The following is a 26,212-nucleotide window of genomic DNA, read 5'->3' as shown; positions in this document are numbered from 1 at the left end:
TTTCTTGCTGTTTTCAGAAGCAAACTTCTATACAGAGATGATCAATTTGATCAAAGTCTTTTACAAAAAAAAAAAAAACCAACCCAACAAAAAAAACCAACAAACAAACCGCCAAAACAGCAAACCAAACAACTTTAAGCAAGATCTCCATCAGTCATTCACAGGAAGATGTAGGGGATTTTGGTTCTATTTTTTCCAGTCTTTTCCAGCCTCCTACGCGTCTGGGTTATAGGTGGGGTCAAGTTGGGAAGTGTTAAAAATCAGAGAATAACAATTTTTGGTATGTTTAACGTTTATCCGAAAGTAAGAAAAGCCATTCATAAGACTTTTTTTAGTGAGTGAACTTTCCTAATAGTGTAAGAGACCCAGGTGATTCAGGGAGTCTCAACAATGTCTGCAATTTAAGTAATTATCTGAACTTTCAAGAGTTTTAAAGGTTATTCCCGTCACTAGCAACTTTAGGGAGCATGCAGTTTTTACTCTGTTGACTCTTAGCTGTTTTGTTCTTGCCCTGCTCTGTAGTCTTGACAGCAAATTGATTGAAGTTGCAGCAGGAAGGAGAGTGTGTGTGTCTGTGTGTCTGTGTGGCTCTGTGTGTCTCTGTGTGTGCCTGTGTGTGTCTGTGTGTGCATGCATCTGTGTGTGCCCACACGAGCAAGCAAGCAAGCAGGCGAGTGTGCAGGAGAGTGCAGGAGAAGAGATGCAGAGAAAGAAATGTGCCTATGTGAAATGTACCGGGCAGCAAGGCGAGGATACTGAATGGCAACATTTAGGCATTGACTGTGACATTGTATTAACCTTTTTAATGGATGTATGTAATAAAGTGACATGTAAATGGAGCACAAGGGGAGATATGACACTATATCTGGAAAAGGATAAAACAGTCAGTGAATACTGGGCTATTATAGCAGTTTGCAAACCTTGGATAAACTCAGTCAGCGGTTGTATAATTGGTTATTCAATCCCGACCCTTGTTCACAGCTCAAAGCCAGGAACACTGAGACCTGTTGCCAATTTGAGTGAATGCAGTGACTGTACTCGGCCGGGGCCTAACACTGGAGCCAGGCCTTTTCCTGTGGGCTGGTTTCCACCATGTCTGGGACTGGCGCGGTGACAGTAGCCCTTTTGTTGTGAAAGGCTGGCTGGTACTCCCCTCCTTTGCAAAATGTCTAACAGCTACACAAATATAAGAAAATAGGAAAAGGGACTTACTGTAGCTTTTCTCTTACCGAGTTAAGCATAGGGGCTTTGAAAAGGAGGCAGAGCCCAAGCAATAAGGAAAACCGAAGCGTGTTTTGAAATGTTATGGCCAGATAAGGAAAGCGCCATGTTCTTCCAATGTATGATACGAACCGTGGGGAAAACTGGATCCTCTTAAATCATGTGAGACACAAACTGTACATCCAGAGCAATGTTCTCCTGCTCCCTTTTGGAACACTCGCCCCTGTGTGTGCAGCTGCCTGGCCACCGGTGCCGAGCAGCCCGGGAAGCGCTCTTGGGAGGAACCATTGCTGCGGCCACTTGCACGAGCACAGGAGCTCCTGGGTGGACCTGCTCCATAAAAAGTTCAAAATCGTTGACGTTGTTGTCATGGGTTTGTTTCAGAACTGCTGGTATGGAGGTTGTCTCTCGTGTTATGGAGGCAGCATTGTGTAAGCCAGCTGGAGATGAACAGAGAGAGTGTTACAAGTACCCCGGTTCCCTCCACCCTCATCCCTACACACACAACTTTCCAGTAAAAGCAGGGAGATATTTATGGAATGTCCTGACTCAGAGGCCAGCTGTTTCTCTTCTAGTAAAATGGTAGTTAGAAATAAATCAGAAGAAGGTTTGATTTTGGTTGATGAAATAATGAATATTCAGTAATATATATAGAAGATGAGCCTAGATGAGCTAATGGTCCCTTCTGGTTTCCAGCTTTTTGTGAATGAATCTGCGCTGCTATGAATCCACAGTTTCTCTTTTCCTTCCCTTTTCCTCCCCACTTTTCTCTAGCTTTCAGTAGTGGGATCTTGCTCCTTTACAAGCCTTATAGTTTCCAAATGTACCTACGTTACACAGTAGTATTTTTGTCATGTCATCAAACTATACCACCTCAGAGGGAAGGGAATTACTGACACAGTAGATTATGCACCATCTTTTTCAGTTACAAAATAAAATTGAGGTAATGGTTAAAAATTATATGCCTCTAGATCACAAAGAGATGGGCTTGGGGGCTAATCTCTTTGCCATTCTGATTTACTCCAGTTCAGAGAAAATAATACAGAGTGCCCGATTTAATGAAAGGCTGCAATTCAATCAAGAGGTTCTGCTGAGGTCATATAATATAAATGGTTACAGCACCTCTTGACTGAGTTACAGCCTTGATAATTCAGTACTTTGTTGTTATTTATGAGGGTAACTTTTCAAAGCAATCTGCATATCTCCCGCTAAAACCTGCTTTGAAAATTTTGTACCATGATGTCATTGAAAAAGAATTTTTTTTCTTTTGGTAAGAAAAGAAAAAAGAAAAAAAAACCACACCAGCAAAATGAGAGGGGAAAGGAATGCATTGTTTTAGAATAGAAAATTAATCACTTGGAAATGGACTGGTTATTGTGAAGCAAATGCAGGAGTATTGAACTTGCGATACATGAGAAAAACTACAGAAACTCCTGCCGAGGCTTTTAATGGAAAATACACCACACCATCTCATTATAAACACAGCTCTGGGAGCAAAGAGTTACAACAGTGGAGAAAAAATGGCATTATAAATATATATACTTTTTAAATAATCATAGTTAATGTAGCTCAGCTTTAATTGAAGTATTGTATGGAGTAGCAGGAACACATTATAGCAGGCACTCTTGAAATCTGGGTGTTTAGGGTGTTTCTGTTGAAGGACGTAGTATTGGATACTGGCAAAACTAGAATGGTTTGGTTGACAGGAGAACTGCACAGAGTCCATTGAAGCCTATCTCTATTGATGTTGAAAAATCCACTCAACATACACCTCATCTTCTCAATTCCCCCAAATATTATCTGTTTTACATTACAATGCAATATTGTCTGCAAGGATAATGTACTGATGTCTCCTTTAGGTCAGTGTTTCCAATTCAGTGAATCGTAGGTGTCCAACTGGAGAGTCTACACTCTTCTGTAGAATAGTGAATGCTTGAGATGCCTCATTAATTTAATGTAGCTAAGAGACTAGTGAGCTTAAAGGATTTTGTAGTAGCCCCACAGAGAACTACCCAAATGTAATTTAAATAGGATGGAGGAAACTTTTTATTCCTTTATTTTTTCGGAGTAATGTTCAAAGTGGTAATAACTGCTTTTATATGTTTTAAACTTACAAAAAGTATCTGAAATACATATGGAAACAAGTGTTTCAATTAAACTCAGATCAGGGCTTTGCAGAAGCCTAGCTTTTGTGCAGAGCACTCTAGCATTGCACACCTATGGTGCTCTTTTTTTTTTCTTTTTTTCCTCTGGCAAAGGTAAATGGGAGAGGGGAAGATGGATAAAAAGTATAACATACTGCCTACCAAGCAAACCACAAGTCATAGCTGAGATACTCTTCTTCAGCTCTGAATTCTTGGGAAGTGAAGTAATTTTCCTTGATCAATTGTTTTAGAATGTATTATCATTCACAAGATTGACTGGGAATAGAAGACTTTCTGTTCCAAATTCAGAACCCAGTAAGAGGTTCCATCTAGATATAGTAGAAATTTGAAAATTTAGAGGCCATGTTTCATAAAAATTTTGAAAAAGTTTGATTTTGGGATGGCTGCATTACATTTTTGCATTTCACTTTTTTGCCTGAAGATAAAAGATTTATTTTCTTTAAATAGGAATCCATTATTTCCATGAAGAAATTGTAGTTGAATGAGAAATGCCTATTTTTGCCTTTTCTATGAAAAAGAGTTGTTTTATATTTTCCTTAATCCCCCGGCCATATAATAAATAATATCCTGGCTCTTCTGTTATATATAAAGCAAAAGCTGATGTTGTAATTTTTAGTACTGTTCCATTTTCCACTACCTACCCTGCCATCCTTGCAAGGATAGGCATAACATATTCTATATTACGCCATAGAGTGTGACCTTTACTTTTTTAATTCGGCTGCCTCTTCTGTATTCCTGATTCAGCTTGTGTTGAAATAACTGGAAAGATGCTCTCTTTGATGTACCAGGAATTAGATGGGACCCTCTGGCTCCATCATCTGCTATAATGGGGCTCAAGAAATACATGAGCGAATGGGAAAGTTTCCCAAAAACATATGATGCTCTGTGAGAGACTTGGAAGGTTAGCCTCCATTTTACACCAGGTGTCTATTAAGGCACTTCCATTTCTTTAGCAAGGGAGTGGGAAGCTCTGTAGATGGGTGGTGTAGTGCTTAATGGCTGTGTTCACGTAACTAGGAGGCTCTGAGTTTAGTTCAGTGGTTAGAACATAGAACAGAATAGAAGCCAGCACAGAATAATTCTTTCTTTCTCTTCTGTTCTTCCCTGTAACCATTGTATTTTACATGGCATTTGACCATGTCTATTTGTCATTCATGTGGCTTATTCCCTCCTCCACCCCCCGAGTACACTGGAAAATGTCGTTGAAGAGGGAAAGGGGAACATGGGAGGGCATGATTGTGTGGTTTTTGCCAGTTGCAACTCTTAAGACTTTGCTGAAAGCTGCAGTCATCAGTGTGGTTATGTGATACAGAAATTTATTCCATCGGCTTTCAAGGTATAGACTGCTTTCATTTACACCATAGCATCCCCCCAGGATTAAGTCATTTGTTGCTCTGGCATTTTCTTAAAGCCTGGTCACAAAAGAGAACTTTCTGAACAATGGGCCTGTTATCCTATTCAGCCTTTTCTGATCTATTAAATTCCCTGTTACACCATTCTGCAATTACTCCACACCCCACCTTCCCAGACCCCCTGTTCTCAAGCAATCTGGGAATTTGCCCTTGTCATTTGCCTCACTCCACAGGAGCCCCATATCCCTCTGTTTCCCCACACCACTTTTGATACTGACTCTGGGTCCTTTTCTGTGCTTGGTGTACTTGCACATATTTGGTATGACTATCCTTCATACCTGCATACCAGAGAAACATTTAATATATGTTTATTCAAAGACTTCTCTATCTCATTCAGAGAGAGATAGGTTTAAAAAAAAATATTTCGGTCTCAGCCCCAGTTTTATCTCAGGGTTGAAAAATAAAAGCTTGATTGTGTGTGGTTCTTTTTCCAAACATCTTTTACTAGAAACAAAATAAATCTGTGTGTAAACTGCATATTGCTGAACACTGTGTCTGCAAAGAGAGGTAGGTGCCATACACGAGAGGTCAATGTTAGTTGCAAAATTAAATCTCAAAAGATACAATTTCATATAACAGTTTGATAATGTTGTTATTCAGACAGAGTTCATTAACATATTTTAGATGAGTCAGTGTTAAAATTGAGGTACAGTTGATAATGGACTTGGATCGATTTCTTTTTTCACAGCAGTACCAACAGTTCTCTGACTGGAGTGATTTCTGTGCAAACATTAAAACTTATGTGAGTTTCTTAGGGTCTTGGAGATAACCAATGTTCAGAGTTACTCCACAATGGTAATGAGACAAGAAGACAGAGCCAGGAATCCCAGCAGTAAAGTTGCACAGATCTGTGCACAGATCTGCTTTTTGCGTTCTTTCACAGATCTTCACCCCCCCACACCCCCCCCCCCCCCAATTTACTCTTTGTTTACAGATTTGGTCTTTATTTGAAGGAGCTATGACTTCCAAAGGTACCCACTTTTACTTTTACTGCCAGGAGGATCATTTTTAGGTCTTGCAAGACTGCATTCCTGAGTATAGGTCCAGCTCCTTAGAATGATTTGTCTCAGATCATGTGTTATGATCCCTGTGTCCTGTTCCTTTAACCTAGTCAGTGCCTGAGATCATAGTTGTAGAGGCAATTTTGGGTTTGGTTTTTGTTTCAATAGGTAGGTGTGGTCCCACTGAGGGTGTGGAATATGAGGCCAGAGCCTTAGGAGAGACAGGGCATTGATTAGAACTTTAGATTCCTAAACACCCACGTTGCTGACCTAGTTTATTTGCTGCGTTCTGTACCAGCCAGAGCTTTCCAGAAGATGCTTTTTTCATTTTGTAAACATGGAAGGTACAAATAATCAAAATGGTACCACAGATGTGAAGGTCACTGGTACTAGATTTCTGTGTGATAAAACAAAGTGAATCTTGTACCCATTTACAGCAGAAGCCAGATGTCTCTTCCCACCACACCTAAGAAGCAAAAAAATAATGGGATGTTGCGGAGAAGGTGGTCCCTTCCGGGTGGTTCTTTCTTCATTTGAACTTCATCCTGCTTCTGTTCAGTTTAAGCCTCATCTTCACTGATCTTATAGGACTATACAGGTGAATGCTTTGGAATTGCAAAAAAAAGAATTTATTTTGTTTATGGGAAAGACCTCATTTCAGTCATCCTCAAGCATTACAGACAGGCCTACTCAAACAGGTAGTTTGAGAAATCTGGGAGGATGAGTATACCTACTCCTCCCCTTGTTTTTCGATGGAACAAATGAGATCCCAAAGCAACAAGGACAAGTTTGTTGGACAAAGTGGGAGAAGGCACTCTCTAGGTGGCGGTCGATGAGATTGGTAGCCCAGATGTGAGGAGACTGTTTTTTGTTTAAACGTAACTTCCCTTCATCAGAGGAAACGTTGACATCCTCTGTATTTCTGGGGTCTGTCTTCTTTTTACTAGAGAGAATGTGGTGCCTCTGGATGGTCACATTGTGTAAAAAGCTGCTCAGTGAATGGCCTTAGTTCTTGGAAGGTATTCTGTTCCTGCCCTGCATTCACCTTACTGGTCCTTGGTGATTCATGAAGCCATCCTGAATGCAGATGATCGATTGTTCTTGTGAAACTGGACAGCCATTTGCAGGGGAAGTTTTATCATCCTGAGGTGAATGGAGGAAGTTTTCTAAAATAGTCTGAAAAAGTTCTGCTGCAGGGTATGAGTAAGATTCCTCTCTGATAAAAAAGAAATGTTGGGTCCCTTTAGAGTGCTGGCAATGATTTAAAGGCATAGTTTATGCTTGAATCAAAATCCTATTGTCTTTTCTGATAGCAGAAGTTCACGTTATAGCTCTTTACCTCCTCTCTTTCACGTTTGCCTGGGCCGTGGCAGTTATCTATTGGATGGCTGGGGAATGGGGGAGCTCCGGTGTTTGTGAGCATTTTCAATAGTCAGCGAGTGGCTGCAGAGTTGCCCTGACTCTCCTACTCCTTCAGTGCATTGTGTAATATAAGTCTTTTGGATTTTGACAAATGAGTCCCCTTTCTTGGTCTTGTTCTTTCCTTGTTCTTGGTATTGCTTTCTTTGTCTCTCTTTTCTTTCCCCCTCTTTGTCTTTTCTGCTTTTACTTTCTGACTTTCCTTTCCCCTTGTCTAGAACTGTTATGTTAAAGAGCTGTGCATAATAGACTTTCTCTGATTTCTCTTTGCTGATTTGAGGATCACCTGTCACCACTTTTACATGGCTGAACCACCCATGTATCCTGATGTTATTTCCTAACTCAGGAAGAAAAATGCTAGATCAAAAGGAAACCCAGTGTATTTCCTCTCCCTATTTACGCCGAAAATAACAGAGTCCAAAAAATCCATGAATGGAGACAAGTGAGAACAAACAGAACAAGTTGTCAAGGCAGATGGAATGCTGCACTTTGGTGGAGAAGCCTGTGTGCAAATCTTGGAGGATTATTTTAAGCAAGTCCAAAGATGACATTAGCTTTAATAATTTCTACTTAATTTGACATAATGATTCCATGCAAATATAATCTACATCACAACTAGCAGTCTGATCTACTGTGAAACTACCTGCACTTCAGAAGTTTTGATTTATAGTATACATCTTTTTATTCTTCTTCTTATTATTATTATTGTTCATATCTTTCTGGCATCTGGCAATCGATGATTGAGATTTTGTTTTCACATATGTTGTGCAAGAGGAGTTCAGGATGTGTACTTGTTTAGCATCAGGCGTATGTGCTTTAATTCTCACTTCCAGTGGTAAAACAGTCTGTCGTATTTTTAAAGAGAATAGAAATCTGAGCCTACTATGTGTTTTCTTGCTTGTTTCAGGGGGATATCCTTTTCAGTTTTCTATTTTCAATTGTTTAAATCCTTTTAATGGTTTTATTAACATCCCAAATGAGTATTTCATGTTTTTTTCAATATTATCATTAGGTTGAAATTATAATACTACACACTCTAGGAAGTGCGCAGACAATCTGATGTCTGTAGCCCTTTCACTACACAATTCTGTCAACTTATGATTTAAATAAATGGGTCCAGATAATCAAAAGATGTATGTGCTCTTACCTCAATTTGATTGATAACATGTGACTCTAAACCAACCAGTTCTGTGATATGTCAATATTTTGATGGTTTTTAGCATTGTGCTTTCAAGTATATTAGTGCTTCCAGGTGACTTACTTCGTGGCTTACTGATTTTGTTTGGACGTGGAATTGCCTGATTTGCCTTCATATTTACCTGGTTTGCCAGAACAAGTGGCAATACAATGTCTGCATTTGATGGAGTGTTACATACATTGATTGAGTAACCTCAACTAGTCAATATATGTGTATGTATGCACATATTCATTATTAGGATCAGAAAACATTTTGGCATGTATTTTTCTCCTAGTGGTAACAGGTCTGAGTGCATCATTTAAATGGGCGCAGTCATTTTCATTTAAGGGAAAATTAACTTTTCTTCCATCTGCCATTGTTTTCTGAAGGGCATTATAATGTGGTCATTGAAATGCTTAGAAGGGTAAAGAAAAATTGTGTTAACCTGAAAAGAGGGAGTGTCTTACTTATCGCCTAACCTTGTAATTATCCTGCAAAAAAAATAAACGGGGGGGGGACAGGGACGGGACATATGACACCTCTTCTTTCTGTCCAGCTTCCACCTCCCCTTACTCTTGCTGCCACTCCTGGCAGTGTAACTAATGGCCATATCTGGATCCAGCCCTCCCCACCTCCCCTCCACTGACATCATAAATTATCCAGATCTAAATGGACAACGTTCATTAGCTGTGCACTTTACAGAAAGAGCCAGCTCAGGAGCTAAGCGCTCGCCCATTTTTATTAAAAGTTAAAAAGCTTCTTGCTGTCACGGAAAGGGGAGGTTGGAGGAGGTACAATGGAGGACAGTGCCACAGAGCTAATAAATAAAAATAATAACTATTACCATTGGTTGAGTGACCCGGGGAGAAGAGCACTACCGAGCCATTTGTTGTTCCCTTTCACTTGTCAACAGCAGTGGCTTAAAAGCCTTCGCCATTGTTCAGGGCCTAATAGCACCTGTTGGGAAGATAGGAAGACAGCTGTCAAAAAAAATAAAAAAAAAGAGGGGGAAAAAAAAAAGAAAGAGGGTGGGGGTGGAGGGTTGAAACCAGTGATTAGTTCAGTAACATGCACTTTGGTGCAGCTGCAGCAGGACATTTTGTGGCTTCCACTGGGAAGCGGGGCTGTACCTGCCCCAGCGCCCGGCTGCCAGCTCAGCTCAGCTCTGGCCGCTCGCCGGGATGGAGGGGACTGATGGGGCGCTGGGTGAGGGGGACGGAGCTCCGGCTGCCTGTGTCCGAGAGCAGAGATAGTCAACCGAAAAAAAACCCAAACCAGGCCTCAACAGCAGAAGTTGCGGCTTTGTGACAAGAGTGCTTGTTTCAGTTTCTTATTTCCTTTTTTTTTTTTTTTTTTTTCTTAATTGCATTGCTCTCCCATGCTGGCAATAAGGCTCCTCTTCCCTCTTTGTCAAGGTAAAGGCGACCGAGGGGCGAGGAGCCCGAGCTATCGACAGCTCCCTTTGCTTTGCAGCGGAGTGGCTGGAGGCTGGAGGCGCGTACTGTTTGGTGGTGGGAAATAATGACTGGGTAAGGGCTGAAAGATAGACTATTTAGAAGATCGTCACCTCAGCTTCATCACGTGGAGTCCTTTGTTTTGGCATTTTGAGGAAAATTATGAGCACTTCAAGACTCATTTTTTTCCATTTTTAAAAATGTTGCTTTGAGACTTTCAGGTAAAAAAATGCCATAGTAACTGTATGTGAAGGGTTACATTGCTGCTGTTGAATTTAGGATTTTAGAAGTGGAGTGGTTGAGCTTCAGAAGGATTTCCTTGAAATTCTAGCCAAACACTGTAGTTCTCAATTTCTGTTTTACGGTTATTTAGATTGTATACTTTTTGGCTCTCTTGGGGTTTTGTTTTAGGATTTTTTTGAGAAAGCACTTAATTACTTAAGAAGAGACAGGTCAGCACAAAAGATCTTTTCTGTCAGAGGATAAACCATGGAATCTCCCTAGAACATCTTTAATGATGTGTCAATACCCATAAAAAGTTAGTGTATAGTCATCTTGTTGAATGCTTTTTTTAAGCCTTCTTGCTTATTAAGGATGTGCTGAACATGTAAAAAATTAGCAGACCAAAAACATTGCTCTCTGTTAATATTAACAAGATATTATGGCCCTTTAATTAGAAACTGACTCTGTTGGTAGCACTAATACAAAAATATATTTCAGGGGAATATATATTACAGTGGAGTATCTCTGTTCAAGTGAGACAGAAAAATAAAACTGAAGTGAAATTTAATGGTATTTAATTCCAGATGTCTCTGTTTTTATGTTGTTACTCTTGAAATAGTCTCTGGAAATATTAAAACATCTTTGTGGTTTCAGAGTTTCAGTGAAGCTCAGGCTTGGTATAGTGCCTCCTTCTGTCAACGGACACAGGTTTTTTTGCTGGGTGGACCACTCCTGAGAAAATCAATTCCTTCTTTCATTTAGAGATGCCTGGAATTAAAGAGGCATTAGAAAGTTGAAGAACACAGATTAAGACAAAAATCTCTTTTTACATGAGTAGCAGAGGTTTTTTTTATTTTACTCTTGCCCTTCTTTTCGTAAGGATTCCTGCTGGTGTAATTGTACCATCAATGAAAAGGAAAATGTTGCTGCTCAGGTGTTTGAAAGTGAGTTACTTTGTTGCATTTATTAATTTATTTCTTGTATATCAGGAAAGTATAGGGAACATTTTTAAAATTTAACTTATTTTTTTAGGTTTGTTAAGGTTAAATAACTTGCTTCGTTCTTATCTGTTAATTTTCTTAGGGGTGAAGAAGACAGTGTTAGTGGGGACTTGGGATTGTTCTAAAGATTCTGTATGCTGAAATAGATGTTCCGGCAACAGTTGTGCCAGCGAAATGCCGCATTTGGCAGAATATGTTCACGTTCGGCTGTTTTGGCCAACTGGCCTGGATCTCCAAAGGCAGTTAGAGCCTAATTCCTTTCCAGAATGAGATTTATGCTCCTGAATGCCTTTGGGAATCCAAGGCACTGAGTCCCAACAAATTTCAGTGACAAAAGATATATTATCCTGTGCATAGCATCCAGTGCCATTCACGGTGCCTCGGTGTGCCCTTCTCTGGGGGACACAGTTGCTCTGCTGCAGAAATGGGGAAGGCAGAGATTGAATCAATCCTCAAATCAGCCATATCCTACTATGTATTTGCAAGGGCAAGGATTTAGATGGAAGATAACTGAGCAGTGACTACAAACTATGCTGTTCCAGTGTTTCTTCAGAATAATTAAGCCATAGTGGTTTCAGAGGTATCCTGCAAGTAACGCAGCCCCATCCCCATGCAAATGCGAGGCAGCCAGCAGTGACTCCAGGCTTGATGTGAAAGGCTAGGTCACAGAGGTGTGAGTAGAGCATGCCACTGTCCAGCTGCCCTGGCACACAAATATGAATGCGTCCCCCACAACAGTGGGACAGGTGACAATTGTCATACAGCAGCTCGCAACCCTAGGATATTATTGTTTAGAGGGTAAACAATGTACACTTAGTAGCCTTGATGGGGTCTGTTGTTGCTACGGTACGTAAGGCAGCAGAGTATGTAGTCTACAAGTTAGCATGCTGGAAGTAACAGAGATTGAGCTGGAATTCCCTGTTGTTCTGAGGTGAGAGCAGGGGTGCAGGCTTGCTCCCTGACTCAATACTGTGTTCGTTAAGGAGGTGGTTTTGTCAGGTATGCAGGCCTCACAAAGGCTTTGTGGACATTTTATTTATGTAGACATTGTCAGTCCAGAAAAAGCGTATGACAGTCAGGCTTTTAGAAATACCTGAATTTTTCACGTTCTGAAAGCAGACTCTGTCCTGAATCTGTGTACCAAAAATGTGGATGGAAGCTGAGAAAATTGAGTGTTGCCTATGTAACCCCAAAATGAACATAGACTCCACTGCTGGGAGACTGAAGAATTGGCAGAAGGTTTACATGACAGGCTTCATTTCTTGCATTGTATGTGTCATATCTGGAGTGTGACACTGCTCCCAGAGTAGGCGACCATTTGTTGAAACAAGACAGCCTGAAAAGGACACAGCTAACGGTGCATTCAGGTGATGGAAACCAAAGATTTCAGACAATAGCCTGACTGTTCCTGAGGGTGTAGCTGAATGAAATGCTAGTTTTGGCCACAAACCTAGCTTAAAAAGTCCTTGTGCATGCCCTCCCCCTGTCCTGCTTAGCCATGTGTTCCTACCTTGTGCTGTGGTTTGCTGGCTCCTCACATCCTAAGGGATAATGAGTTCAACAACTGGTAGTATAGTGTATCTGAAGACTACTCTAACCTTTTCTTCTTCATAAATGTCCTTGTGGTTTTAGGTAACTTTCTTGTAAGACTGGCAGTATGCATTGGTGAGCAGTTCTAAAAATAACTGCTTGTGTATTTGTAGATTGAGTAAAATCATGTTTTTAGTGGCATTCATAGATTACTGATTTTGATTTTAAAATCTTGAATACTTTATTTCTTGTACTACACAGCCTTTTCTGGCTATGTGAATTATTTTTTTTTAGCACAAGAAGCAGTACTCTTGCGCCAGAAATCACAATAAAAATGTCTTATCATTCATGTAGTGTGTACTTCATTAATGCAATATTATGGGTATTAGAGAAGACAGCCAGCAACCTGAAGACAACTGTTCTATTATTTAAGTGTACACAAAATTATGCAAGTATGTGCAACAAGAATACTACGGTAAACTGGTGTCATTGTACATCACAGGTAACTACGGTCATCTGTGGGTACAGAAGTTGATTTTATCCTCTGAAATAAAATGCTATGGGAGCTAATGTGTGGCTGGAGCTAACATGTGGGACGGGAGGTTTCAAGAGCAGGAAGGCTGGTTATCCCTGCCAAAGAAGGGAGCTTTTTAGTAGGTTTGGAAGCCACCCATGGACATATGTAGCCCAGCTGTTTTCTGCACAGTGGTTGTGATGGAAGTGGTGTAGTAAGAGTTGCACTATGATGAGCCGGCCAGAGCACCGTAGCTTCCTAAATATCTCATTGAAATGAGAATATTTCATTCGGCTCCATGAGTTTGTGCCCAAAGTCCAAAAAATATTCTGTGTGTAAAAAACCTCGAAACAACAAAGGACCCAACAGCACACTACTTTCTGCCCAGTCAGAGAAGCCCCAGGTAGTATTGTCCTTAGCACCACATTTTTGCTTATTATGCCTGAGCAACTATGTCCTGCATTTGAACAGTATTTACATTTATAGAGGTGTTTCCTAGTGTCTTCTCCAAAAGTTTAAAATGCTTTTAGACTGGTGAAAAATTGCAGTACTTCCTGGAAGGCAAGAGAAAAATGTATGTTGTGTGGTCTTTGATTTCCAAATTTAAATACATTCTGTGTTGTGCCTGCTCATGATTCATAGTGTCTTGCCTAGCTGCAAGTAGTTCCCTAAAAGCATGATTCTGTTGATGGAGAACCGTATGTGTATGCAGATGCTGTGTGTCTATGTAACCTGCTGATACCAAACATTTCTTCATAATAGTTGCTTTATTTTCTTTGCTATGAAAATTGTTTCTGATTTTGTATAGGTATGACCTTCATAATAAGAAATGGGTGCCTAAAAAGAGAAATTTCTTGTGTCTGACTATGTGCTTGTCTGCTCTTTTAAAGGAAGAGTGGAGATCTGACCTTAATCTTGTTTCCTGATTTAAACCAGAAAGGGTTCGTTGTGGTGCGTGAACACAGAACAGAGTACCAGTGGGATGGCGTGTCAATAGCTGAGGGTTGTAGAAATGGTGAGTGGAACTGTGGCCAACAGGTGTAACATATTTATGACCATGGCAGAAGAAAAGAGTGAATAATGGATGGAGGGTATTTGCCAGCTCTTTCATAATATAAAGTGCTTGCCAAAAGTGGAAGGTATATCAGCCAATGCTAAAGTTTATTCGTGATCATTTGTGCCGACCAAATACTTCTTCCTCTAGGAATGACACGAGTTGGCAGGAAATGTCTGGTGGTCTGGCTGGGTATTGAGCAGCTCCTGGCTTCTCTCTGCTCTGCTACACTTCATGTCATCATCCTTGCTGAGGCCAAACATCTTTCATTTACTTTGTTCTAAGGAGTCTTTCTCTTTCATCCCAGGACGAGAACTGTTCACAGTAGTTATGGAGGAGGGAACACTTTGGGTATCTCCTTCAGAGAGCACCCGTGCTCAGACGCCCACACACCACGAAAGCAGGACTCCTACCGTTCCTGACTCGTGTTCGACTTAATGTCAGCCTCCTTCCCTTTTATGGGAGAAGCTGTCTCTTCTTTACAATGTCAGAGCTTTGCTTTCCCCTTTCCTCTTCAAATATGGTTCTTCTGGAAGCACCTCATGTGGTGATGCCCTGTCCCACACCTTGTTACAGCATGATGGAAGTGCACGCCTTTCTCTGGAAGCAAGCAGCTGCATGAGACTGAAGTGTGCTTTTAGTAAATAATCAGCAGGAGCAGAAAGAGGTAATAGGAAGAGATTTGGCAGTGAAGACCGTTCAAAGCTTTTCTAAGTGGATTTCCAGGACTGTGACCCTGGAGCATGGATTGAAAAGAGCTACCAGAGAGGTTAGGCCTGAAGGGAACACTGCTCTGTGGGACTGTGTTTTTGGAAGGCTGCCGAGGCAGGTTCAGGTACACGTGCATCTGCACTGCCACTGAATTGAAAGTAGGATTAGGTCATTCCCAAAGGGGAGTTACAATGCCTGAAAAAATTAACACAACTTCTGGAAGCAGACTAAATTAAATAGAAGTCTAGCAGACTGTGCTAAAAGTGGTGCCTCTTACTATGGCTTTGTAGCCTTTACCACTTCTGGAAACAAACTGCTGCTTACTCGGTGTGAAAACTTTAAGTCTTTTAAGCAAATAAGTTGATGAAGCTATATTTAAACTTCAAATACAGAAGTAGAGGTACAGTGGCACACTTGTTAGCACACAAAAAGTTAGATTAAAAAGCGATGTTATGTTACTTAGATGCTTTGCTTTCCGTTACTGTCAGAGCAATACAGCGTATGTATATGCGTGCCCAACACATACAGATCAATGCATACGTGAGTCTGTACATGCAAATCAGAGCAGTTAACATGGGACTATTGCACCAGTGAGAAAGTGGTTTAATTCTGTGCACTGAAGGCCTGTGTGAGAATTGCTGGCTGCTGGCATCGGTCTCCAGGTCTCATTGTTGTAGATGAGGGAGTCAGTCTCGATGGTGCTTGGCACAGGAGGGCAGGAGGGGAGGAGGGAGAGTGGCGGGGCCGGGCCGGGGGCACCGAGGAGCCAGTGTGCTGCTGGCACAGTTGGAGGGCCATTCACCAGTGGGTATTGCCATATGCAGTGATGCGAAGAAGCATATGCAAGCAACAGAGGCAAGGGTGAAACAAGAAAAACAAAATGTGCCGTAAATATCTCTAGAAAGAGCTAATGACTGACAAATGTGCTGAACAGAGACAGCAGAAATAATTTTTGTGGATGAATTTGTATCTCTATTAATTCAATCGGTCTTCTCTTCGCCAACATTGCCTTAATGATTCCTGTTATTCTTCCCATCAGTCTTTTTCTTTGGTACCCTACCCGTAATCCCCTTCTCTAACACCACTTAACACTTTTTATAGTGTTTCTGGAACAAAAATGTTTCCCAAACATTAGTGAATTACTGTTCACAAGCAACCCGTGAACAACTCTTCTGTAGATGTATTCATACTGTGCTGTGGATAGACTTGGAGTTGTTTTATTGTGTGCAGTAGGACCTACATTGCAAATAGGTAATGGAGGATATCCTTAGCTCAAGTGGGACTCAGAAGAAGAAATGGGGCTAATCCTGGGTTCCTCTCGAAGATGAAATTAGGAGACACTCTGAATAATCAGAACTTAGAGTGGCAGATCACACCGTGTATAGCTTTTTGGAAATGCTAATATAGATTATCATATTAGCTATCCTGATGCATATCCAAAATTTGTCACAATATGCCTCAGATTTTGGATGTAGGAACATTGTTCTGGTGAATCCAAGGGGGGAGTAAGTGGTGAAGTGGGGATCAAGAATAGTAGTACCTGTCTGCAAACCCCCTTTCCCAGTTTCAAGCTGCACGTTAACGTGCGCAAGCGTTGAAAGTTCTACTGACTTTCTAACAAATCCAGAGAACAAGTGCTTTGCAAACAAGATACAGTGTTTATTTCTTTTCTTGAGCATCATCTTCCCAATGAAGTCTAAAAAAAAAAAATCAAACAAAAACCTGAACAAAAGATTACTTTGTTTCTGTATAATTCATGAAAGCTCTACAGTTGTAACCTTTTAAACAGTTATTTTTATTTAAGATGTGTAAATTTCAAATCTTTTTTTAATGGCGTATGTAAATGACATAATAAATGGTTGTTTCCAAGATATGGTGCATAATGTATTTCACAAGCATCTACTGAAATGTGATAGGTTGAGTACATGAATAGCATATTTTATGTAAGTACAATATGTTAACACGGTATATAATAGAATTAAACAAGCTGTAATTTAATATAGCCCTTTAGCTCTATAAAGCTATAGGGGTGAGGAAGCTATTGTCTTTCAGAATTAAAGTTCTTTTTAAGTGTTAGCAAAAGGACACCGATTTGCTGATTCTAGATCGAAATTCTGTTGAAGTGCCTTATGTAAAAATTGCAGTTCAAGTCAAGGGAGGTTTGAAACTAAGTTAGTACATCAATTAAATATGATTACGTGGGGGGGGGGGTTAAAGGAAAAAAATCTATATAATATCATTTTAAATAGTTAACATACAGTATTTCAACAGGGGAAGCGCTGATTAGATCACCACAATCTCTTCTATGCCATCAGGATTGCTGAGGGGCTTATAATCGTGTTAAATTTTCATATTACTCATATTCACACATTAATGAACAGATGCATTGTTACTATTGGGATTTTGCCATTTGGCCTTTCACATCTCTAATCGCGCTTTCCTACCGAGATCTTTTACCATTCTCGCAGAAATTCAGTCATTGATACCACGGCCGGTCCATCGCCTTCATTATCCTCCGCTCGTTTCCTCCGCCGGCTTCTCCCGCAATCACCGGCGGAGTCAGGTGGCGGGGTGCGGAGGGGGGTACTCATTTGTAACGCTGGTCCCTCGGTCACCGGGGTGCGGATTGACACAGCGGGGTGCGCACACCCCCCCCCGCGCACGCATGCCCTCCCCGTAAAGTCACACCGGGGCCCGTCCCAGCGCTGCTCGCCGGGCGGCTGCGGCGGATCGGTGCGGGCTCCGCAGCCCCGTTTGCGGCGGGGCGGGGCGGGCGATGCCTCAGCCACGGCCGGCTCAGCGGGGCCCTGGCAGCCCCGGCGAGCGGCTACTGTTGCTTTAACGCGGCAAGTTAGACAGAAGACTTCTGTTTCTTGCCGAGCGCACCACGGCGAATATTTCGTCTAGCCGCAGGGGGAAAAGCTTTGTGGTGGACTTCGCTGACAATAGACTTTTAAAAGTAAGGCGGGCTGCTTTTGGTGCCTGCAGGCTCTTGGAGCCTATTGTCGGCTCACAATGGATTTCTCATTGCCGCATTCCTGCTTTGCAAAGATTTGTTAGCTTTTAGTGACTGACGGCCCTCTGCTACAAATACCGCGTTTGCTCTGGCCTGTTTACACGCTGGTCGAGAATTTTTTAGAAAAGCGGCGGAAAATAAAATAAATAAAATAATATTTTTTTTAAAACAAGACAAGTGGCGGCGTTTGTTCGACCTATTCAGACATGTTTGGGAGAATGGTTTCCTTCGTGGGTGCCTCCAGGCGACCCGCAAACTTCAGAAGTAGCGGTGGAAGTGCCTCGAGCGTGGCGGCTTCTCCGTATCGTCAGCCCCGGCAGGGAAACGGTCATTGCACCGCAGCTTCTCCCATCTATTTCGTTAGGATTTCATTGCAGTTGTCGGGTTTCTAACAGAAAACTTGGCGTTCAGGCGCTCCTGGGTGACCGTGTCCGGGGTCAGCGCAAGGAGCGACCCTTCCTGCCAGAGCCTGCCCCTCTGAGAGCAGTTACAGAGGACACCGGAGCGTTGCAACGTGTATAAAAACGTTGGGGGGAGGGGGGGGGGGGGATGAAATAAAATAAATCTCACCTACAGCCAGTGGGATGCGGGGCCGCTGGGCTCGCAGCGCCCGGCGCGGTGCGGCCGCGGGGACGTACCTGGGCGCGGGCTCCCGCGGGCGCGCACCCCCCGCGAGGCGGCGGGCGGGGGTTGGGGGGGCGGTGAAGAGCGGGAGGGCACCGTGTGCCCGAGCCACCGTGCTCGTTTGTGCGTCCGGTGTGAGGGGGCTTTGGGCTCGGGTGTGACAGGCGGTGTGTGCGGAGGGGACAAGGCGGCGCGCGGAGCCGGCCGGCGGGCGGGGGGACCCGGCCGGGCCCCCGGGAGCCTCCCCGCGGCGGTGCGGGGCGGCTGCCTCCGAGCTGGAAGTTGGGGCTTGAAGAAAGGAGGCAGAATTAGCCAAACGAGATAATGAAGGTTGCTCATAATGGTTTTTACTGTGGGGAAAATTAACCAGTTGCTAATAATTGTATGGTCTCTAGGCCAGACGGTCCCTTTGATAAGTTAACATGTACTCCCTTTATGCTCCTGGTAGGGGGTAAACAAATGCCTGAACAAATACAAATACACATAAACACAAATGTGGAGAATAGCAGTATATGTCTTAGATCCAGATAATAAGTGTGGGTATTGTTATTTAGATGGGGCATACTGGGACACTTATCTTTTAGTACACTCCATTTTCTAACTGAATGCAGTGCTAATCGTGGGATTGAAAGCTATTGTAATTGTGTACCCGTCTAAATGCTGACAAGAATATACAATTACATTGTTTGGAATTGAGTTTAATGTTCTCTGAATTTTGTTAGCATTTATATTTACTTATGCATTAAAATTCTACACAAAAGGAGGTCAGAATACAAGAGTTACAGACATAAATATCAGACCCATCCACACCCTCGGTGCATTTTTCCTGAAAATACCGAACAAATATATTTTATTTTATTTTATTTTTCAAGGAAGTGATAGAATCTGAAATGAGCAAATAATGGGTTTCCATTCTAAGCAATGCCTTTTCTCCCTCTGGATTTTGCAATCCTTTAAAGCTTTTTTCATACCCAACTTTTTATTATTATTTATAATGTGCGTGTTACTAGAAAATCTTTCCACAGTATGCTTACCACCACACGATGTTTAAACACACATTATAAAGTGGATGTAATTGTAAAGACTCAGAGGGATATAATTACATGTAGCAGATTTAGGAGCTAATTCTTTGCTTCTCTCTCTCTCTCTTTACTCTGCATTTTATCAACATAATTATTTTTTGACTGCAGACTAACACCCAGAAATTGACAGGCATCCATTATAGGCAGCAACTTGTTCACCAAATTGAAAAACAATGAACTGCAGGTTTATATGTGCCCATTGTCATACAGAATTACCGGGGCTTTGTTCCACAAGAGGAAAAAGCTAATGGTTTTGAAACCGCAGGTGACAAAACACTTTTTTTTTTTTTCCTTTTTTTTCTTCCCCCCCCCCCCCCCCCCCTTATCAGTTTGTTGATGAAGTCATTATGAACTGGGGCCCAGAATAGGGTTGGCCTTATTTTTAGCAGATAGACTTTTAATGAGTTCTATTGTGGAGACAGTCATGTTGATTTGCTTACATTTTTTTTCCCCCCCTTCACTCAGAAACTCCCAGTATTGAAAAGCTACTATCAAAGGACTGGAAAGACAAGCTTCTTGCCATGGGATCAGGGAACTTTGGAGAAATAAAAGGTAATGCTGTTTCTGTGATAAAAACAAATTGAGAATATATATACAGCCATCACTGGCTTTATGGAACTTTGTTTGTTTGCTCTTCTTCCCTTCCCCTTGAAACGTCGTTATTTGGGGCTTCAATTAAATGTATGCTCTCCATCTGTGATAATGTAAATAAATTAAATGGTATATTGCCCTAAGTGAATGAACTTCTGTAAAGCTTTTGTTGCATATATTATTCTGTGTTGTAAGAGGACATGTTCTCTTACTGGGTTGGAAAAAAAAGTCAAATCACATATCAAACACAGGCTTATGTGGTGTCAGAATGTAGCAGAGCTCAGCTTCTGAAATCTGAGGGTGATCAGAAGTCCTTGTTAATTTTTGGACAGATTTTGATGATGTAGATTTTTTTGACTTCTCTGTGTGTAGGGGGGGGGGAGGGGAAAGAGCAAAGTTTGTGTAATGATACCTCTAGGTACCAAAATTAGGCAATGCAGATTTTAAAAGACAGCGTACAACATCTGTGCACTAAAGCATGTTCTTTTAAAGCTGTACTCCAGAAGGAAAATGACAAAATTTGACCACTCTCCAGCAGCAGTAGCTTCTGCTTTGCCAAGATATTTCCCCATTTTATATATGTGAGGTCATTTTAGGGAACCTGTAGTTGTTTGTTTTCACAGAATTTAATATTTTTATAATTCTTCCTCAGGGCTTGTGATGAGGAACCGACTCAAAATACATGTGCGTAAAAAAATTAGTTTTCAGAGCAGCCGTTATCACTCTGAAAAGAAACAGTGACTCTGATTCTTCTCCCATTCGTATCAGCGTACATCTGGAGTAGAAAAATCCAAGCCAATGTTGTTTTGGAAATGTGAAAGTAGAATGAGATTTAAATGAAACCCTTCTTTTATGTTTATAAACTAGATTTCATTTCTCTTTGTTATTTTTGTTTTCTTTGCTTACCAATGTTGTCCCTGATAACGAGATCCTCATTCAGGCCGTCTCCCAGACCTTGTGCCTGACAAGTTTAAGGGCCTTCTGCACAGGAGGTGGGCAGCATTCAGTAAAGAGTAGAATATGATACGCTCTTGGAAGTTAATGTATTGGTACATGTGCAAAGATAGTGTTATTTTAATGATGTGTGCCTTCCAGCTTGTCACTCGTAAGCCACTGGCATTAGTTTGCACTAGTCCGCTGACTTACGCAAGTTGGAAAGTATGCCACTTGCTTCCCTTAGCTTCTCCCCAAGAAGCTGTAATTCAAAAATATATATATGTATACGTTACATATGTAGGATAACTTTATAGCCGAATATAGTGCTTCGGCCGCAAATAGGCTAAGATATTATTATTATAACAGAGGGCCAAACCCTGGGTTCTTTATTCCCACTGAGCACGTTTGCTCCATGTGCGTAAAGATACAGGTTGTGAAGAGACAGGGTAGCCACTGGGCTTATCTGCAAGTTCTGTTTTTTAAAAGTATATTGTTTTAAAATAGCATCATCGGCTGCCACAGACTGATGAGTCTTTAAGATCTTTCAGGCCTGAAGTACACAGGCAGCTTTCATACCCACTTTTGGGTGTGTGTTTCAGCAGTTCTTGCATGTTGTCTGGAGCCTCTTAACTCTGGACATGCTGGAGCCTTTGGAAGGACTCGCAGTGATTCTCCCTCTGCCTTTGGACTCGGTGAAGCTGCCCTGAGAAGTGCTGCGCACTGAGAAGGCGGTCTGTTCCCAGTCCCTATGATCTTGTTCTGTTGGAGGGCAATGTTTTTTTCTCCCTTCCTCTCTTTCCCTTTCACAAGCTAAACTTGAAAGCGGCAGCAGCAGCTATATGCTAGCACGAAAGAAATTCAACAGTCCTTTCAGTCTTGCCTGGGGGGAGGATGGGGAGCAACAGCACAGCCTCAAAGAAGAGTTTTCTTTGCTTTAATTTTTGTTTTTTAGCTTCATATTTTGAACACAAGTCGAGTTATTGTTCTGTAGCTCTGTTCAAAAGCCTCACATCTGAGGCTTTTTAGTGCGACTGTGGTTCTATGGTTGGGGGCATGGTTATTAGGTGTTTGGATCAGGTTTGGCAGTAAGCTGTGAAAACAGGCACTGGTTTATTTTTCCTACTGACTGCCGTGACAGTTGCAATTATTGTCCATTGTTCCTAGGTGGCTAGAAAGGAGGGAGGATACAATAGAGCATTGCCCTCTGGGGGTAAATGAATTTGACTTACAGGTTCTTGGGGGGTCAGGCAGGCTGATTATTTAGTGCCCAGGAATGCGGTTTTCATGGCACCGCCAGCCATGAGCGGCCAACAAACAATGGCTCAGCTGTATTTAGTGAGGCAACATGAAAGGTGTGCAAGTTGAGCTGCTTTATACTCACGTACGCGTGTCCAAACACACGTATATTATGCTAGAAAATGTTTTTGTCCTTCTATAGGAACGTAGAGTTATTAAGTTTTCCAGTTGTGATTTTTTAATTAACTTCTCCCTGTATTTGGCCTGGCAGCTGTATTTTTTTTTTCCTTATTTCTCTATTAGTGATATTTGGAAACCCCGCACAAGTAGCGTCTTATTATTAATACACCCTGGAATGTGGACAGCACTAGAAGCTGTACTGCCCAACTGTCTTAGGAACTGCATAGTTTTTTCCATGTAACTGTTCAAAATTTCATTGTGTTTTTCATTAGATCCGGGGGAGGTTTAGTATGTCATGTGCTAAAGTCTCAGCACTAGGCTACATATTGTTAATGCCCAAGTCTGTGTTATTACCATTGAGTTTTATTCTCTGGGAGAGATTAAAAGAAAGGGAGATGAAGCAGAAGACTTTATTTTCTATTAGTGTGATTTCTTTTAAGTTAGAAAGCAGTAATATTTTATTAAAGATGGGGGAGTTGGTGAATGGCTGGAAGTTGCCAGACTCCCACATTTTGTATTCAGTTGTTCCTCTTAGTTCCTTTGTTACTTTCGGCAGCTACTTTAAGCCCTCCTTTCTTCCTCTGCATGCCTGTAAAATGGGAGAACCATCCCTGAGTATGTGCAGAGGTCTAGCTACAAGCGACAAGATCACAGTTAAGAAGGATCTATGTATGTCCAGTTACTAATGGAAAAGGAAATGTGATATTGCGCTCCGAGGCTTGACTGAAAGGTGCTGCAAGGGAATACTCTTCTACTTAAATGGGGCAAAATCTAGAACCTTGCGTATCTGCAGAAATTTTAACTGAAGTGCCTCTCTTTGTTTGGAGAGGTAGTCTGGGGCTAAATAATTTATACAGTTTGGGCACTGGAGATTTCTTAAGAAATTTTGTTTCAAAATCCATGGAATTTTTACTCTGTTCAAAACAAGTCTACAGTAAAACCCGCAAAACATGCTGTTAAATTGAAATATTTTAAAATAAAGCTGTAAAACTCTATATTGAATTGGTTAAAGCCTGTTCAAACTTACTTATATCCATCATATTCAAGAACGGGGCTCAAAAGACCTCTGGATTATTCACGGATAATGCAGTTTATTGGATTCAGTGGAGCAGAGAGAACTTCAGGTCTCAAACCGATCATCTACAGGAAGGAAAATTATACCCCCTTTCTGCTTTCAGCGTAGCCACCTGATCCCTGTGCATTGCAGGGTGAAAGTGGCTGTTTTCCTCCAAAGCGATGTTACTGATTCCAGCAGATGCAGCATGTAGGCTGGGCCGTTGGTAGCAAAAGGTATAAGAAGTCTATTGCCACACTCTTCGATGTCGGTGGCCATCCCTATGCTTAGAAAATTAACATGAAACATCTGTTTCACTGGCATTGGGCCTCCCCTGAGCAGACTTCAATGAACGGTGCTGGCCTCCCAGGTGGCCAGGCGCATCGTGAGGTGCAGTCTTGCTAAGGCTGATGTGAGACAGCTTTAACCACGATGGGAACTCTTTTTAAAACTTCCCCGGCGTACACAAAGCCTTTCTGCTAATCTTGTCCATCTCTTGCTTATTGAGAGTTGTCAAGAAATAATAATACATATTTTTATGTTCTCCACTTAGCTAATTTTGAATAGGTGTGTGGAACAAAAGGCTAAACTGACTTTTGTTTCCAATCATTCTGAGTTGGTTTGCTATTGAAGTGAAGGCGTTGTTCACAGTGATTGCACCTGAATCTTTCAAGAAAGACCAGGCAAGTCTGAACCTGATATTTTTTTGTTGTTGTTTGAAAATCCTTTTCCATTGTACAGGTTAGTTCCTAAACAACTCGGGTGAAGTGTTTCCTGCATTCATTGTTAAAGGGAATCAGCATTAGGGTAAAATCCGCTCTTCATTGTATCCACTTAAATGTAGGTGACTCCAAAGAGGGTACTGGAGTAACCACAAGTTTCTGAGTGTAATTGAATGAAAGATTAGGCTACCAATCCTAATCCTTAATGCATGATAAGACAGACATTCTTTTTGTGTGGGAAACTGGGTTCCAAGTTACGTGAAGTATCAGTGCGGGTATTATATCAAGCTGTGTTTGATGTGTGATAGAGCTGTGTTTGCTGAAGACTCTAATTTTGCTTATACGTCAGAAGATGGGGCATGAGAGACTATGCAGTGAACGGTCTTACAACTGCCAATAATGGATAAAGAGAAATAATCCATTCAGCAATACTATAGCTCATCAGAGCCCATGAATTAAAGACATATGTTATGTAGATTCAATGTATGGATTAAAACGGATAATCTGGTAGGTGACACACAGAATCTTGAGATAAGTGTGCTATGCAGATTCGGTATATGGATTGTGACGGATAATTCCATTTAAGTAATGCTGGACAAGTTGAAGACAAGTAAGCTTTGAGTAGTGCTCAGGTTATGTGCAGTAATCCAGTGAGTGACACTTTGGATCGCATAATCTGTAAACTGAAGACAAGGAAGCTAGGGATTCTGTGTTTAGATGTGGACAAGAGGAAGGAGGGGGAAGAGAAGAGAGGTAATTCATGGGGAATACGCTGGGTTTAAACCTTTGACTAATACAGCACAGATCCCCAGGAGATGTGTGAAAACTGCACACTTTCTTAGGAGCGGTGTGAATTTTGCACTTGCAAATTAATGGTTGAAAAAATGTTTGCAAACTTGTGTCAGATGTGGACGCTTTGCATTATTTTTTGTGGATAGTATTGTATTTGGAGTGGGGAGAGAAGGAGGGTGAGAGTCATAAGTGAAGGAGGTAAGATAAATTCAATACTTATTGCAACCTACTTAGTATCTCTGTGTTTGTTTTTTGGGGGTGTTTAATAGTAGCAAATTGCTGACAGTGAGCTTTAGTCCTTTGTTAATATTTCAGAAGTGCTGGGGGGGCAGGGAATAGAACCTGCCCAGCGGCACACAGGGAAACCTAAGTTTTGAGAGGAAATTTGGCAGCTGCCGAAATAGTGGAGGTTGGTCACAATGCAATATGATACTCTCAGGCTGCAGAGAAGGAGAGGGTGCCAACTGAGCCACACCAACGCAGAAAGTCTTTCAGGCCAAATGAAAGCCTGAAATGGAGATTGTGACTGGATGGAGCTGCTCCTATTTGACCTTAGAGCGGCAGGTTAGTTGAAGGTAGTATCTGTGGAAGGGAGGATTGGAGGAATCTTTTTTTTTAGAGCATCTAAAATGCAAAAAATGTGAATTTGTGACAAAGCAGCAAGTTTGGGTTCTTCCAGATTTATGTAATTTTTTTTTAAAGGTACCTAATTTGATCAGAAAAAATCAGGTTCTATTTAAATGAAACACAACTTTTCTTTTTAAGAAGTGCTTATTAATAGAGAGAAGAGAATAAAATTGAACTAATTAAAGTAGCAAATGCCAGTGGCTTTATTTTGTTTGAACATATGGAGGCCAAACCACTATATTTAAAAATCGGTGTGAGGGTTGGATGACAAAAGGGACCTAAAGCAGTTCTTTGTACTGAAATTACCTGAAAGATGTGCTGATAGAGATGAATGTTGCTGAGCTACAACTACCAGTTTGTCAAAACAAAGCAAATATACATACACATACGTGTTTTTTACAGGTTTTCCTGCTGCTGCGTGAAATTCCAGCAGCAAATGCCATTTCTCTAGCCTAGTTCTAGCTTGTTGTC

The 26,212-nt window shown here is 41.5% G+C and overlaps 1 protein-coding gene across 12 annotated transcripts in view; it reads left to right on the top strand.

Annotated features, from left to right (window-relative positions):
* Positions 1-26,212, top strand: part of SOX5 (SRY-box transcription factor 5) — a 602,225-nt gene that overhangs the window by 416,675 nt on the left and 159,338 nt on the right. For all 12 annotated transcript variants that reach the window (XM_055711618.1, XM_055711623.1, XM_055711621.1 and 9 more), the window contains one exon: positions 20,069-20,155. In XM_055711618.1, the coding sequence (XP_055567593.1) occupies positions 20,069-20,155 (87 nt within the window). The remainder of the gene's footprint in view (positions 1-20,068; positions 20,156-26,212) is intronic.

The sequence above is a fragment of the Falco cherrug genome, chromosome 5, assembly GCF_023634085.1.
Source record: "Falco cherrug isolate bFalChe1 chromosome 5, bFalChe1.pri, whole genome shotgun sequence".
Lineage (NCBI taxonomy): Eukaryota > Metazoa > Chordata > Aves > Falconiformes > Falconidae > Falco > Falco cherrug.
This window is presented reverse-complemented; position numbering and strand designations above follow the sequence as displayed.